This window comes from Gopherus evgoodei, chromosome 17, assembly GCF_007399415.2.
Source record: "Gopherus evgoodei ecotype Sinaloan lineage chromosome 17, rGopEvg1_v1.p, whole genome shotgun sequence".
NCBI classification, from domain to species: Eukaryota; Metazoa; Chordata; order Testudines; family Testudinidae; genus Gopherus; species Gopherus evgoodei.
Window position 1 is genome coordinate 7096100 of NC_044338.1, and position 15607 is coordinate 7111706.

The following is a 15607-nucleotide window of genomic DNA, read 5'->3' on the forward strand; positions in this document are numbered from 1 at the left end:
CATTTACCTTGTACTTCACTCAGAACTTGGTTTTAATGGCTGTGCATTTTCCAAAGACTGTATGCAGGCCATAGAATCATCCGTGTACTTCATGAGATGGGGCTAAGGGAAGTAGCTTTTATAAAACAAACAAACCTAAAGCACACAAATTAATCAACATGCAAAACTCACTTAAAATTGTTGGTTCTTAGAGCAGAAGCTTCCACATTTATATTTTGTACAATGAAATTGTCTTGCACTCCACTGATTCAGTGTCTCACTTCGTTTTTGTAGACATTTAAAAAACACTGATTTGATAAAATGTGGTGGTCTTGAACACAAGTTCTTTAATGTGGAAATCGTTCTTTTCCTAGTTAACTTGGAAAATCTGTATTTAGTAAGACTAAATCTCTGATGAAATATACAGGTAGATCTCTGATCATGCTGCTGGCCTACTAAGTAAGCAGAAAGGAACAATCTAGTCAAAAGAATCTCCAAAACTTTCTGTAGCCAATTTCAAACTGCTAGAGAGGAGATGCAAGTGATTACACAGTCTTTATGCATGTTTTGAATTGAAGTCCTCTACTATAAAAGTTGATGTTTTTGGATGGGCATAAAGTTTTTCTCTCTTGGCTTCCACCTCTTATTTCTGTTGATTTTAGAGACTTCAGGAACAGAGATGCTGTAGTCATCAGTAAGAACATGGCTGGCTTTCTTTGCTTTTACAAAGCGGGTTCATATGTCTGAAGTCTAGAGCAAAGTTGCATTTTTTGGCTGGAATGAGAACAGGCTGGGAGGGAATCTTTTCTTGCCTTAGTTCCTTTCACTAATTTAAGTTATACATTAGTATTTTACTTTTAATATAGTAAAAATGTCACTTTCAAGCATAGCCAAACCACACAGCTGAATGAAACTGTTTTATGCAGTACAAAGAAATAGAGAAGTAAGTCTTAATTAGCCATGTGACTACTGAAACCATTTTTGTGGATCATCTGTTTGACTTGTGAAATAACTGATTTAACACTCCCATATTACAACAGCAACATGGTAGGTGGGTTAAAAATTGGCCATGGATGAGTCTTAATGGAATGGTAAATAGGGAATATTCATTGTCAGTTATTTCTAATAGGGTCCCATTTTCTAGTAGTAATCTGTTCTAGGCCCTATGCTATTTAACACTTGAAAGAAAACAATCATTGATAAAGCTTGCAGATGATACAACTGGAGGAATGATACATAGTGATGGATCACTGATACAGAACAACTTGTATAGATTGGTAAATGGGGCACAAATGAACAATCAGAGAATCATAACAACATGGGACTGAAAGGGACCTCAAGAAGTCAACTAGTTCATTTGTCCACCTGGAGAGACAGAATTAAGTATACCTAGACAGTGAATTTTTAACAACCCACTCTTCTTTGCTACTGTGGAGTCCTATAGTCTTGATTCTGTATTGGTGAAAGAAAATGATGGTTGGCCATACATTGCTTTTATATCCTCAGGTAGGGGTGTGAGGGCATGCGCGGCTTACGTGCAATCCCCAAAATACTGCTTGATTAAAGAATCTGATCTCATGCATGGAGAGGATGCTCACTTACAGCAGGATTCATAGGGACAACATATCTTGAAGGATCACAGTTATATAAGGTGTAAGTAACCATTTCTTTATCCGGGCAACTGTGATTCATGCACCTAATGTTTGCAGTGTTGTTTATAAACATGTAGGTACCAGGGTATCAGAGAGACTAGGTGGTTAAGGTAATATCTTTTATTGGACCAACTTCTGTTGGTGAAAGAGGCAAGCTTTTGAGGGACACAGCTCTTCATGAGTATACAATGTAACAATTATCTAGAACTCCAACTATCTGAAACCTGGCCATGTTCCTTTGACATCTATTTGAGGGAGTTTACAATATAATTAATTGCATGAAAAATTCCATTATTAACCAAAACCTTTAGTTAGGCAGGCTCAGTCTCCCTTACCCCAGAATTTGAGTAATCAAGTTTGTAAAGTAGAATTATTTGGATAGAGCATTCTACACATCAAGGACTTGCAGAGGTGGGCTGTAAGAAAATAGATGCTTGCCCTTTTTATGGAGGACTATATAAAGGGAAACGGACAATATATCTGGAGAACAAAATTGACAGGATGTGTAGAGCTGAACAAATTTTTTAGTATGCCTTTTTTGGTTCAGCTTAACCCAAGATAGACTTTTGGGGGGGTTACTTGATGAAATAAACTGAGAAATACATTTCAGGTTGAAGTAAACATTTTGTTCAACCCAAATTTAACTATATAGTTCTGGGTTGAACAAAACATCTCATTCAATCCCAAAGGATATTTTTCTTTGGTTTTGTACATGCTTTGCTTTTTTGTTTTTAATCTAGCTAAATGTCAAAACATTTCAAAAAGTCAAAATATTTCATTTAAAAATGTTGAAACATGACTTTTTTTTTTAAAGCTGAAACTGTTCAGGAATTAGATAAAAAATTGTGAGTAATCTCATTCCTCTGGAAACTGCTTCTTTTTGGTGAATAAACTATTTGTCCAAAAAAGTTCACATTGCTCTAATAACATGCCCTTGTAAAAAGTGCCCCCTTCTCTTTAGAGCACCTCCTTTGATATAATAAGAAAGTGAATCTAGAGGTTTTGTTTTTAACCACCGTTTCAAGACTTTTTTTTTGGTATGGCAAATCCATGATTATTTTTTTTCAGCTCCTTATGCTAAAAAAGACAAACCAAAGGACTATGTGCACTTAGCACTATTGTCCACTTGATGGCGCTTTTCTGGTTTCATGTTGCATTTGTTGAAAAACACTTAAAGATACTTCAGCTTTTAAGGAAGAGAGATCTTTTAGTTCCCCGTCCTCTCAAATGAGCTAAAGTAGTGCTACTTTGTATTTTTTTTAAATCTGTATAACCCAAAATTTCATATTCATATATAAATTTTTTAATTTGGTATCTTCATACTTCAGTGAAATGCTGAATACTGTACTTACGACTCTTGGATGTTGCTCTAGGATTTGTTAACTTCCTACAGACTTGTATAATTTCATTCTTGTATGCTGGAAATGGAAATAAACCTTTAAACCAAACAGCACTTTAGGATAGATAGTGAAGGTGGAAGGAAAGCATCTATTTCAAATCTGGTTGGGTTTTTTTGGCTGAGTTTTTTTTTCCTGTGGGCTCCTATAGCAAGTGGCTGCTCCTGATGGTTTCGAACAGAAAGCTAAAGATTGTAGTTGGTAGATAAATCTTGAAGGGAGTATTTGGGCATTTTATTTTCCTGCTTTGGAAAGGAGTAACACCAGATGGACTCACTGAGAATTTTTTGTATTTGCTGGCAGGAAAATGTATCTATCCGCAAGAGAAGTTGCATCCAGCAGGGGTGTCCAGGGTAGAATTCTGTAGAGTTGTTAGCTTCCCTCCACCACAGCATGAATTCTGATCCAGGAGCATGGTACTTACTTAATAAACCTGGACCTGAAAAATGTTTACCATCAGCCTAGAGGAAAGACAGACTTGCAGCTAAAATTTGACTCCAGATTTAGTTTTGAGATTCTATGCTCTGTGTTGGGGCATCTATATCTAACTGGACTACAAGAGCATGATTGAAGTTACTTTTGCAGAAATAACGTACCTATGGTGACTGAGAAATTAGATTTTGACCTATAGACTTCTGCATACAATGACCCTGATATTAGTGTATGGTCCTTGCCACATACTTAGTCATCAGAGTACTCATATAATATTTCTGCACTGCTGCTTAAGATGTTATCATGATCACGGTTTTTACTTTTATTGGAAGATCAGATTAGGAGTTGCAAGTGCTCAGCATCATTCAAATTCAGGCCCTTTAACTGTGTATAGGTTAAAATTACTTGCCCATTTATTTGCATCTAGTTTTCTAATCTAAGACCTGTCCATTTGTCTGGGATGTAAAGAGTGTCCAGAGGGTCTATGCCTTCATGACTTCTAAAATGTGGTTGAGATCATAACACCTATTTTTCCAAACATTGTGTAACATATGTGGTCTGACAGCCCAGCTTTCTTCTTTCATAAAATCAAATATCCTGTCTTTTGTATCAGCTGTTATTATTCAGCAGTTTTCTCAAAAGAATTCCCACAAATTATTAAAACATGATCTTTGTTTCTTATGAAGGAAGCTGACGGTCCTTAATTAATTTGCTTATCCTGTGAACATTTTTCCCATTTGATCTTATGAAATGTTTTTCCCCCAGACTTTCTCATAGCTGAAATTAAAGGAAGTCTTCTGTAATATCCTACTGTCTGTGTCCCTGCATTTTTCCTTTAAAATTATATGACCTAGTCCCGATGTTCCACTGTTGAATAGGACTATGCACTTCTTCTCTGCAAGAACCTGAATACACACAAATATATTTTTCACAGTGACAATGGAGGAGAGAGGGAAGTTGCCTCTGGATGGCAGTAATTTATAGGGCTTGTGGTGATTTGGCTCCATCAGTGGCTCCCATAAGCCTATCAAAAAAGATCACAGACAACCACCCCTGCATGCACTAATATTAGACTGCCTCTTACTAGTCTTTTGGGATGCTTCCTAAATTGGGTGGACTTGTAAAAATGTCAAACTGCTTTTTCAACACCTGCAGTGTATTGGAGTGCATGCAGTTTGGTTTGGTGCCCGATCAATTTTTAAAGGCTTCCAAATTTCAAAGAGGCAGCACTTTTCCTTTTTAAATTAAGATGCCTCTTAGAATCCACTTTTGACTTAGGTTTTGGAGAAAGTTTGTACCCTTCTGAGTTGGCTAAATTTTCTTGGTTTCACTCTATCACCATCATATTTTTCTTAAAACCTGGTCTGTGTGTATGAATTTCCATGTTTAAATTATATTTAATACGTGCCATCAATATCAGTAAATTATTTTTAGTCATACCTAACCCTATTAGAATTATTTGAGATAATAAAATGGAGTATGATTAGGAGAAGTGGGGTGGTGATAAAGGAAAGTTTAGGCTGAATATCAGGAAAAGTTTTGCCCATGACAGACTGATCTGATAGTTCCACAAGGAAGTGTTGTAAGCCCCTTTGCTTGAAACATATAAACCAGACTAGATAACTTGCTAGTAAATGTATGCTAAGGAACCATCCTGCATTGGCAGGGACGTGGACTGGATGACATAAGGGAGATTTTTCATCTATTATATCTACAATTCTATGATGTGGAGAAGGTGAAGAAGGGAGATATTTTCAGAGGCTAGCCAGCTCTGCATTCATGGACAACAAAGTAAACAGCACAGGAAAGTCAGCAAGGTAAAAATCTCCTTGAGGTCTTCTTTATTTCCAGTCATCAAAGTCCAAACAAAAGGGACTTGCATGAAAACCTCCCAGTTTTCCTGGTCACCAGGTGCTTTTGGGTCATTAATTGTCTATTCACAACAAAGTCTTCTGCATGTGCTTAACTTTACACACTGAATCCTGTGGCACCTTATAGACTAACAGACGTTTTGGAGCATGAGCTTTCGTGGATGAATACCCACTTCCTCAGATGCATGTAGTGGTCTACATGCATCTGAGGAAGTGGGTATTCATCCACGAAAGCTCATGCTCCAAAACGTCTGTTAGTCTATAAGGTGCCACAGGATTCTTTGCTGCTCTTACAGATCCAGACTAACATGGCTACCCCTCTGTCTGATACTTTACACACTGAGTAGTCCCATTATAGAGTGTAAAGTTCAGCACACTGATAAATCTTTCCAGGATTGGGGGCCCTCATTTGTTCTACACATTAAGGTAATGGGCTTGACCTGCATCCAAATATGTTAGCTACAGCCAGCATCCAGAAGCAGTATGGGCAGACACCTGCAGCAGCTCTATTGTTGGGGAACCTGTATCTAGTTAGTCACAATGTAAGGATCTAAACAAGCCTTCTCAGCTACTCAGGCATATTAGGTGTGTCTATAGATAAATAGGATTGCTGCAAATATCCCTGTTGTTTATCTGCAAGGCTGTGTCCCTTTGGATGCTTCCTTGTCTCAATTAAATACATAATTAGGCAGGGTTTCCCCCACCTCATTGATTATTGTATAATTATGTCATTAAATTAATGTGTAATTTATGAAATTAGACTATGTAACTATCTTCTTTCTTACCACTGTCCTTTTCGGGATCAGCACACTTGCTATATGGTTAGTTACCTTTTCCCAACACAGTTTAACACTCGGCAGTTGGTTCAACCTTCTGATAAGCTCTATCTTGTGTGTCCGTGTGGTTTCATCCAGAATAACTCCAACAGTTTCAAGAGGTTGGGTAGTAGATTTTTGTAACACTCCATCAGCATCTTGGCTTTGCAACCTTTCAGTTTAGTCTCGTGTACTCAGGAGTCCATGTAATTATGTGGTTTAAAAAAAAAATTGTGAAAAATGTTTACTTCTCTGCTGTAGTGAAGTGCTTGCTTTTGTAACTTCAAAAGCACCGAAATCCCCATGATTTTGTTTTAAATCGCATCCTCCATGCCCCAGTGCTCCAAAAAGAATGGAAAGGTCATCTTGAAAACTTTGATTATATTGGGCTATGTTCATTCCTTTTGTAACTCATCTGCTTTCATTAGAATTACACCTCAGATTTAGCCTGGTTGTTGTTTTCTGTTTGCTGCAAAAACAGTCACATGATTTATCTTTAATTTGTGTACATTTTTTCAAGCAGTGTTTATATGTGACCTTGCAGTCCAGTGTGACTGCTTAACTCCCATGAAGCTGAACTTAAAATGGAAACACTGGCACAGTTCTAATTATAGCACACAGGAGACTGCTGCTATAATTACCCCGTGACCCCAGGTACATCATCAACTTGTATCTTATTTATCATACTTAGGTAATTTTCTGGTACTAAGTACAATGTAGCTTCTGATTTTGCTGTGGACCAAATTAAGGTCCAGATCTTGATCCCAGTTAAGTGAATGGTGAAATGTCCATTGATTTCAATGGAAGCATGATTGACAAGTAAGACAATGATATTAATCACTCCACAGTCGTTATTCCTGTAACTATCAGCATGTAAGTGAAATCATACTCAGTTTACTGTATTTTACACGACTCCCTTATCTTCACAGCAAAAGCTTTCTGACTTTTGGGGGGAAGTTGCCTTTGAAGTCGATGATGGTTCTTGTATTGTACGTTGTTTTGTATAGAGCTATATTATCTGAATTCAAAAGCACCTGCTATAGTGATTAGCTTGTAAATGAACTTCCTTAAAAACACTATCACTTCCACCCAATCGATAGCGTTACAGGCAGGGATGAATTTGGCCCAGTCGAGGACCCACTGACGATCCTCCTGCTGTCAATGGAAGTTTAAGCCCATTATTGTCAATCTCCTAGGTATTGTTGGCTGCCGTGTGTCCTACTGGGCTTTTTCTTTCTGCTAAGGTTTACATAGCCTGATAATTTTGTATTCTGGTCAGTGTCTGAAACTAAGTTAAGGCTTAACTAGTCCCAATGACATGTGCTGCTGTCCCTGACAGAGGCCCCTTTTCCAGCCTTGTGAATTGTAAGCAGTTTTCTTTAAAGATTTCATACCCCTTGCAGATTTCCCCTTCATACAGCTTGCATTGCTGAGGTTGTGTATTTAGGGCCTCATCCTGGGAAGGGCTGGGCAACTCCTGCGAGCTGTTGAGTGCCCTCAACCCTCACTGAGCTCAAAGAATACTAAGGATTGACCTACATCTTTTACGATTGGGTCCTTAACTTTAAAGATCTTTGGGGTATGACTTTGTTCTCTTATGTATTCAAAGGGGCATAAGTGCTAAAGTGCTGTAGAAATAGTAACGGGTAGTCATTGGAGACTTGATTGCTCAGCTCCAAAGTTAAATTAACCATATCACTGCAAAATGACATAACTTGTGACATCAGTTGTCTGGTACAAATACATTCCTTAAAGGATTCTCTCTCTCTCTCTCTCTCTCTCTCTCTCTCTCTCTCAGAAATAATTAGAAGAAAATTTAAATGCTAGCCTCACTCAGTTTTTCCTCAGGTTTTCTATACATTTCAAGTCTTACAGATACTGCATGTTCAAAACCATAGGGATAGACCAAGCATGATTTAGTGAATAGGGCCCTGGATCTGGAATGAAGGATACCTAGGTTTTATTCCTGACTCAGACTGGCTGTGTGACCTTGGGCTAGTCATTCCAGCTCTCTGTACCTTTGTTTTCCCTCCCACCTTTTATCTGTCTTGTCTGTTTAGACTGTAATCTCTTTGGGGCAGGGGCTGTCTCTTATTATATGTGTATGTGTATATATGCACTGGCTAGCAGAATGCGGCCTTGATCTCCCTGGGCCCTATATGTTACTGCGGTACAAATAATAAGCATGGTAGGCAACAAGAGAAACCTACAGCTTCCAAGGGGTGGGTTTGTGGGAAGGGCAGATTGGCCCAAAAAAAAAAAATGACTTGGAGGCTGACTTTTGGAAATGCTGAATACTCCCATCGCGATCATCATTCAACACCTCTAAAAAATTCAGCCCTAACACTGTGAGTCTCAACTTCTCAGCACTAACTTATTTAAGAACCTCTCTATCTCCTCACTGTGGAAGGCTGCCAAGGCTCACTCAAAAGCCATAATTTACAGTTTTTCCCTTTGACTCTCCAGATTTTTCTTATTCATAATGTGACTTTTGAGCACTTTGTGGGAATAATTGAACCTGTTCCATTTAATGGGCACTTGATTTGTTTCAGACATTAGGACCTGCACTCCCGAGACTTATCTCTTGAGGTGGAGACGCTGACTATTGCCTACCTAAGCCAGGAAAAAAAGGTGTTTGACTCAAGTTAAAACAAGAAGTCTAAGTGAAGGAAGGGATGGCTTTGCAGTTAAGGCACTGGACTGGATCTGGATTCAGTTGGCACTTCGGGCAAGTCACCATTTCTCTGTATCTCCGTTCCCTTTCCATAAACAGGTGGTGGAGATCCCTTTTTATTCCCTCCCATCCTGTGTCTGTTTAGCCATTAAGCGCCTCAGACAGGACTTACTACTTGCATGTACAAAGACTACCACAACGGTGTTCTGATCTTGGCTGGGTCCTCAAGGCACTACTGTAATGCAAATAAATAATGCTAGAAGACAAGGTAGCCATGACTTCATCTGTTTGCCCATCAAAGCTGCTGGGTGAATTTTCAGTTCAGTTTGACTGGACTGAGTGATCTTTTTGCCAAACAAATAAAAGGTTTGATTTTAAAGTTCCCTGTAAGGCTGAAGTGGCAAACTCTGTAGAAGAGAAGCTAAAATGTTATGTAGCCTAACCTATCTATCCAACCCATGCTCATCACTGGTAGCAACAGACTTGGGGCAGTAACAGTTGGCCTCCTTAAGGCATTGATCGACAAACAGTCCTCAGTCTGATGGCGGCAGCACTGGGAGTCGAAACAAGGAAGAACTGGGTTGAAGAAGGGGTGAAACAGAGTTTATATATATATTTTTTAAATGTTTGAAAGTAACCTTTAACTGTCCCCAGATACATGATACAGACTGTCATTCTGGATGAAATACTCTGTTCTACACACAGACTTGATTTTTTTCCCCATTTATTGTTGCTATCATTGGCTTTACCAAACCCTCCAGTTCAATGTAGTACTTTTGTTTCTAATCTGTAAATATACTGGCGTTTGCTGGTTCCTCTCAATGTCTTATGGTGTTAAAAAGATAAAAGTATTCCCATCGGGGTTTTTTTTCCTATCTGGAGTTCATCTGGTTGATGATCTGTATAAATATCTCACATTTTATAGCCCCTTTTGAGCTCAAAGATCACAAAGCACTTTGCAAAACATATACTTACTGCACCATGGAAATGCAGTCATCAGTGGGGTTGAGGGTGACAACCAACTAATTCAACAATGGTGTAGAGAGGAAAATGTCGGTTAAGAACACGGACGTGAATCTCTGCACCTACAAGAGATGCCAGGGAATCTTTGCTATCCATGCAGAGAAGTGCAAATCTTCCCTCTACACTGCCTGGTACTCGGTTAATCTACCTTCTAAGCAGTGGGCTGAGTCCATGCTGCTGGAATTTAAACTTTCAGTCCCAGAGAGACTAGGTATTTCAATCCTGATGTTTAGCCCCTTGAGGCTAAGTTCCTGTCTCCCTGTTGCTGCCAGACCCAATTCACTTCTCCAAGTCTTCATGAAACTCTCCCATGCCATCATGAGGATCTCATTGCCCACAATTCTCATGCAGGCATCTTGTTCTATTGCAAGAGAATGTTACTACATTGCTACAGGTGTTGCCTTCCTCTGCCTCCTGTCAATGGTCTGAGCTGTGTTCCTTCCCTTTGTGCTTTTTCCTAGCCTGGGCAGTGTCAGCCTGATGGAGAAGAGGGAATTGTGGACAGAATAGACTCATGGTTGACTGCATGTTCCTGATGACCCTTGGACTGGCTCTGACTGACTAAGCCATCCTCACCTCCTTCCGTTCTTTCAACAAAGGCAAAGTTCATTTATTTGCTCAAGCATTAGCTTAAAAGTTAGCTTAAAAGTAAGAAAAGACAAGAGGTGGGTAGCAAGTTAACTGGTTGTTATTCCTGCCTGGTTGATCTATTGTTTTTATTCTGTGTAAAGGGACGCCAACTCTGAAGACTTTGTATTTATTTGTTACATAATATATTGTTAAATATGAACCTCTCCTAATCTTTTAGCTGCATGTACAAAGCACTGCAAGTGACAAAACAGACCTCTCAGAAATTCCCTTCAGCTCACAAATAAAACTCCAACCCACTGCAGTCTCCTGGGAAACCCTCAGTGCATAGGTAAACCTACAGGGCCTGCAGCAGGAATAACACAGTCAGGCTTTGTCAGACTCTTGGAGGAAGTAGGCTACAGAACCCTAGGTGCAAAGCTCATCTATGTATCCAGCTCTTCTGGTGAAATGCTGAGGTGCTGAAGCCAACGGTAGTTAAGAATCAGGCTCTTTCTTTGAACTAGGTAATCTCAGAGCCCAATGTTGCTTCCATGAATACAAAAGCTCCTCCAGTGTAGAGTCAGGCCTTCAGTTCTGTAGGTCAGTTTTTGAGCTGTGAGAGTTTGACACTAATATATTCTGTGTTTTAAATTTTTTTTTCATGGAGGTAGATTTTTTGTAATAGGAGCATTGTATAAACCAAAATAAATAGCAGCAGGTACACTGGTGTCTATCCTTTTTTTTATTTAGAGGCATTTCTATGATGCCTGTAATGTTGAGCTCTTCACAAATATTAGTGAATTTATCCTGACAACCGCTTTTCCCCTGTGAGGCCGGGAAGTGTTTTCCCTATTTGACAGGTGTGGATTCTGAGGCACAGAGAGGTTAAATGAGTTGTACAGGGTCATGCGGCCAGGCTGAGGCTGAGCTGAGACTACAGCCCAGCTGTCCTGACTCTGTCCTGTGCCTTAACCATAAAACCATCCTTATTCTACTAGGGTAGCCCTGGAAGCCCTCTCCTCCAAGATTGGGGACTTATTGTAATTGTTGCTATATGTATATGTGAGACAGTCCCTACTCTGAAGATGTTGCAGTCTAAATAGACAAGACAGACAAGGTGAGAGAAAAGAAGTATTTTATTATCCCAGGTTTAGGGATGGGGAGCTGAGGCACAAAGAAATGAAGGCTGGGATTATCAAATGAGCCAGCAGTCTAACTCTTTGAAGTGACATGCCCAGGGTCACACAGCCAGTCTTTAGCAAAGCTAGGACCAGAACTATGAAGTCTGGACTCTCAGTGGGATGCCTAAACCACCCCTCTTCCTTTTCTGTTTAACCTAGCTACAGTAGAACCTGGGAGGTAGGAACACCTCCGGAATGGAGTTTGTTCATCGCTCTGAACAAAACGTTATGGTTCTTCCAAAAGTTTACAACTGCACATTGACTTAATACAGCTTTGAAAATCTACCATGTAGAAGAAAAATGCTGCTTTCCCTTTTTTTTTTTTAGTAGTTTTGTTTTTTTTCTTTGCTCTGCTTCTACCTGATTGTGTCCTTCTAGTTTCAAATGAGGCAGTTCATAACTCTGAGGTTCTACTTTATCTTATTACTAGGGTGACCAGCTGTCTTCATTTTATAGGGATAGTGCTGATTTTGGGATCTTTTATATTGGCTTCTATTAGCCCTCTCTTCCATCCCGATTTTTCACATTTGCTGTCTGGTCACCCTACTTACTACTGATTATACTTTATTATCTACATTGTGGTAGCACAGAGGCACGCGCTGTGTCATGTTAGGCATTGTACTAATGTTACACAAAAAGTCTCTGCTCCCAAAGATTTAATGGATTTGTTTCATCTGCTTTGCCTTCCCTCATTTTTTATCTTACTAGAGTGCTGACGGGAGCTCTCATGCAGGAGGAGTGCCTTACACATTCATAGATAAACACACCAATAAAATAGAAAGCAGAGCAAAGGAGACTGTGTGGCTTATCCTCCCTTTGTGGCAGAGACCCTCAATTTCTTCTATGTGTGTATAACACCTTGGTAGGGGCACCAGACGGAAGTGTGAAAAATTGGGACAGGCAGTGGGGAGTAATAGGAGCCTATATAAGAAGAAGACCCAAAATCAGGACCATCCCTATAAAATCGGGACATCTGGTCCCTCTGCATCCTGGGGTGTCGGTTTATGCCTGAGGCTCCTCAGAGCTCCTGCCATAGCAATAATCTATTCCAGGGGCAGCTCATGTTAACGGGCTCTCCCCCTCCCTGCGCGGTGTGCGCCCAGTCCGCACGTGCTCAGCCTCCTCTCTCCCCCCTCGGGCAGGAGCAGCAGCGCTGAGGCCGAAGAAACTCAGCGCAGGCAGGCGGGGGTGGGGGGAGGCTGCTGAATATGTAATAGGCGGGGGAGAGGCTGGGCTGGGAGAAGGGGAGGGAGGCGGGGCGGGGAAGGATTCATCCTCCTCGGGCAGGAGCGCGGCTGGGCTCCCGGGGCCATGGAGCGCTGGACGGGCCGAGTGGCGCTGGTGACCGGCGCCTCGGTGGGCATCGGGGCGGCCGTGGCGCGGGCTCTGGTGCAGCACGGCATGAAGGTGGTGGGCTGCGCCCGCAGCGTGGACAAGATAGAGGTAGGGGGAGCGGGGCGGGGGAGGAGACGTAGGGCGGGGTCTCCCTGCCCCCCCCGGCTTTTGGGGGGAATCCCATGATACTGGGGGGGACCCCACATTTCCGTCCCCGCTGGGGCGCAGCCTCCCCGCCCGCCCCTTCATTGTTAGCGCTCCCGGTGCGGGCTGCGCACAATGCCGGATACACCCCCCACGTGCGGGAGCCGAGGTGCCTGGGGAGGGGGCAGGTTGACGGGTCTCTCACAGTCTTGTGAAGGGGGGAAAAACCCTTCCAAGGGTCAGCCCGGAGACCCCCCGAGGGGGGGGGGAAGGGGATGAAAGAGATCTGGGGACTCTGCAAACATCCCTTGTCCCCATTATTCTTCCAGTGCATGGGGGGGGGAAGGGGTTGGGAGGCCCCAGTTAAACTCCTATTATTCTCCTATCTGAAATTTGCTAGAGCTCTTCCCTTCCCACCTCTCAGGTCGCTGGTTAAAGTTGCAGATCCCCTGTGTTGGTTGATAGTTTCCCCAAGCCTTACGCTCGCTCTCTGTTGATCTGTCAGATAAAAATTCAAAACCAAGATTTTTTCCAAAGTAACTGGTAATTCTGGTTGGCTGCATTTTGGGGGGGCCTCATTTGAGGTGCCGTTAAAGGGACCTGATTTTCAGAAGTTGGGTGCTTAGCACTTTTTGAGCTTTAGGTTCTTTGAAGGTATCTCTCAGGCTGGGTACCCAAAACCACGAGCCATTTTTGAAAATCGTGGCCCATATTTTTTGGAAAGTATCTTTGGAAATAATGTTTTTAGCTTAAATTTTAAAACTGGACTGAGTTCTCATAACTTTTGCTGTTTGTTTTACTTTCCACAGTTTTGACTTTGGAAAATAGTCCCGTCAATCTCACTTCTATTTATGAGTCCAGTTTGTAGTCCAGTTTTACTCTTAGGTTCTAGCACAATGCTGCAGTGTGTAGGTTGCAGACATTTCAGGGAAATGGATATTAAAACAATTATAAAAACTGTTGCCATTGCAATTAAATTGTAAAAATTCCTGGAAATATTTCTATTGCTGCTAGGGTTTCTAAAGATGGGTTTTTACAAAACCTAAATTTAGGTCCAAGTTTGACCTGAGTGTCCCTCTAGTTAAATAATACTAATAAAACACTTTGACCTCAGTAGATGAAAATATTTATAGAAGTGCAAAGTATTACATTATGCAGCTGACTGTATATTAAAATAGAGCAGCCAGGAGGGTTGGATAGTAAAGACGTGTTGGTTGAGAAGGACCATGGAGGAAAAAGGATCAGTGTTTTGAGGGAGATTGTGGAGAGTAGTTGGGTAAGAGAGCATTTTGCTTTACAAGGACTTAGCTCCATTGCAGAATTGTATAGTGTTTGAAAATGATTGTGAACAAATGAGTTAGCTGACACGATTCTGACCCCATCTAAGTGGACAAATTGTATTCAGAATCAGCTAAGTGTGATTCATGATCAGTCAGCTGATATGAAGCTAAAACCCATTTGTCCTGGTCTAGACAGAGGACTCGGATGTGGTCAGAAGCATCATGTCAACTAATTCAACTGTTGAAAATTATGTTCCAACACAATACAATTTTGAAATGTAGAAAATCCATAAGGGATAATAGAGGGATGGTGGTGAGATTAGATCATAATATTAGTTTGCTGAATAACGGTGAACATATCTTGTAACAAGATGTCCTTAACAACTAGGTGACCTCATGACTATATTTCTGTAAAAACCTCCATGTGCTTATCCTCCTCTTTCCCTCATCTGTTATGGCTTTCACTTGTTGCATCATGGCTACCAATATAATCTAAACTCTTTGGGACAGGAATTGCACCTTGCTCTGTTAGAAAGCTTTCTGGTACATTTTGGATGTTACCCACGTTAAAATAATAAATATCATAGTATAAATACTTATGAGTGTGTAAAATTCATAAAATGTAGCTGAAGAATGGTTTAATATTCTGCATAACTGTTCATATCAATTTGAAATCCGGTTTTTATGAATGTGTATCATTTCCGGAAAGGGCTGTGAATGAAGTTCACTAAAGATATCCAAGTCACCTGTGATTATAAGGGTGAAATACATTCACGTATGTGCTATTTTTTTTTTCAAGACTATACATCTCATATCTTGTGGCTGCTGTTATAATGGTCAAAGGCACATTTAATTGACTCACCTAGCAATAAATGTAAAATATATTCTCTTCTTTGCCGGCTTGATTACACTTTGTACAGTAATTCAGTTTTATTATCTTTTAGGCCCCAACTCATCAAAACCGTTAAACACGTTTAACTTTAAGTTCAGTTTTGAATTCACTGGATCTTACATATATGCTTAAATGCTTGGGTGAACTGGGGCTTCAGTGCGTAAGTTGGGAAGACAGTTGTGGAGTCAAGTTATACCACTAGCCAACTATAATTATATTCCTCTCAGAAATCACTGGCTAGAAGTTACTTATTATATTTTTATTAGGTTACATTTAAAAAAAACACACGTGTTTGTGCCTGTGTATTCATTCTATTTTGATAGTTAAATTTGTCGCCTAGCGCTTTAGGTTTTAATCCTTTG

At 40.6% G+C, this 15607-nt stretch overlaps 1 protein-coding gene across 1 annotated transcript in view; it reads left to right on the top strand.

The window, feature by feature from the left end:
* Positions 1 to 12905: 12905 nt before the first annotated feature.
* Positions 12906 to 15607, top strand: part of DHRS11 (dehydrogenase/reductase 11) — a 78258-nt gene continuing 75556 nt past the window's right edge. The window contains exon 1 of the mRNA XM_030536908.1: positions 12906 to 13037. Coding sequence (XP_030392768.1) covers positions 12906 to 13037 — 132 coding nt within the window. The remainder of the gene's footprint in view (positions 13038 to 15607) is intronic.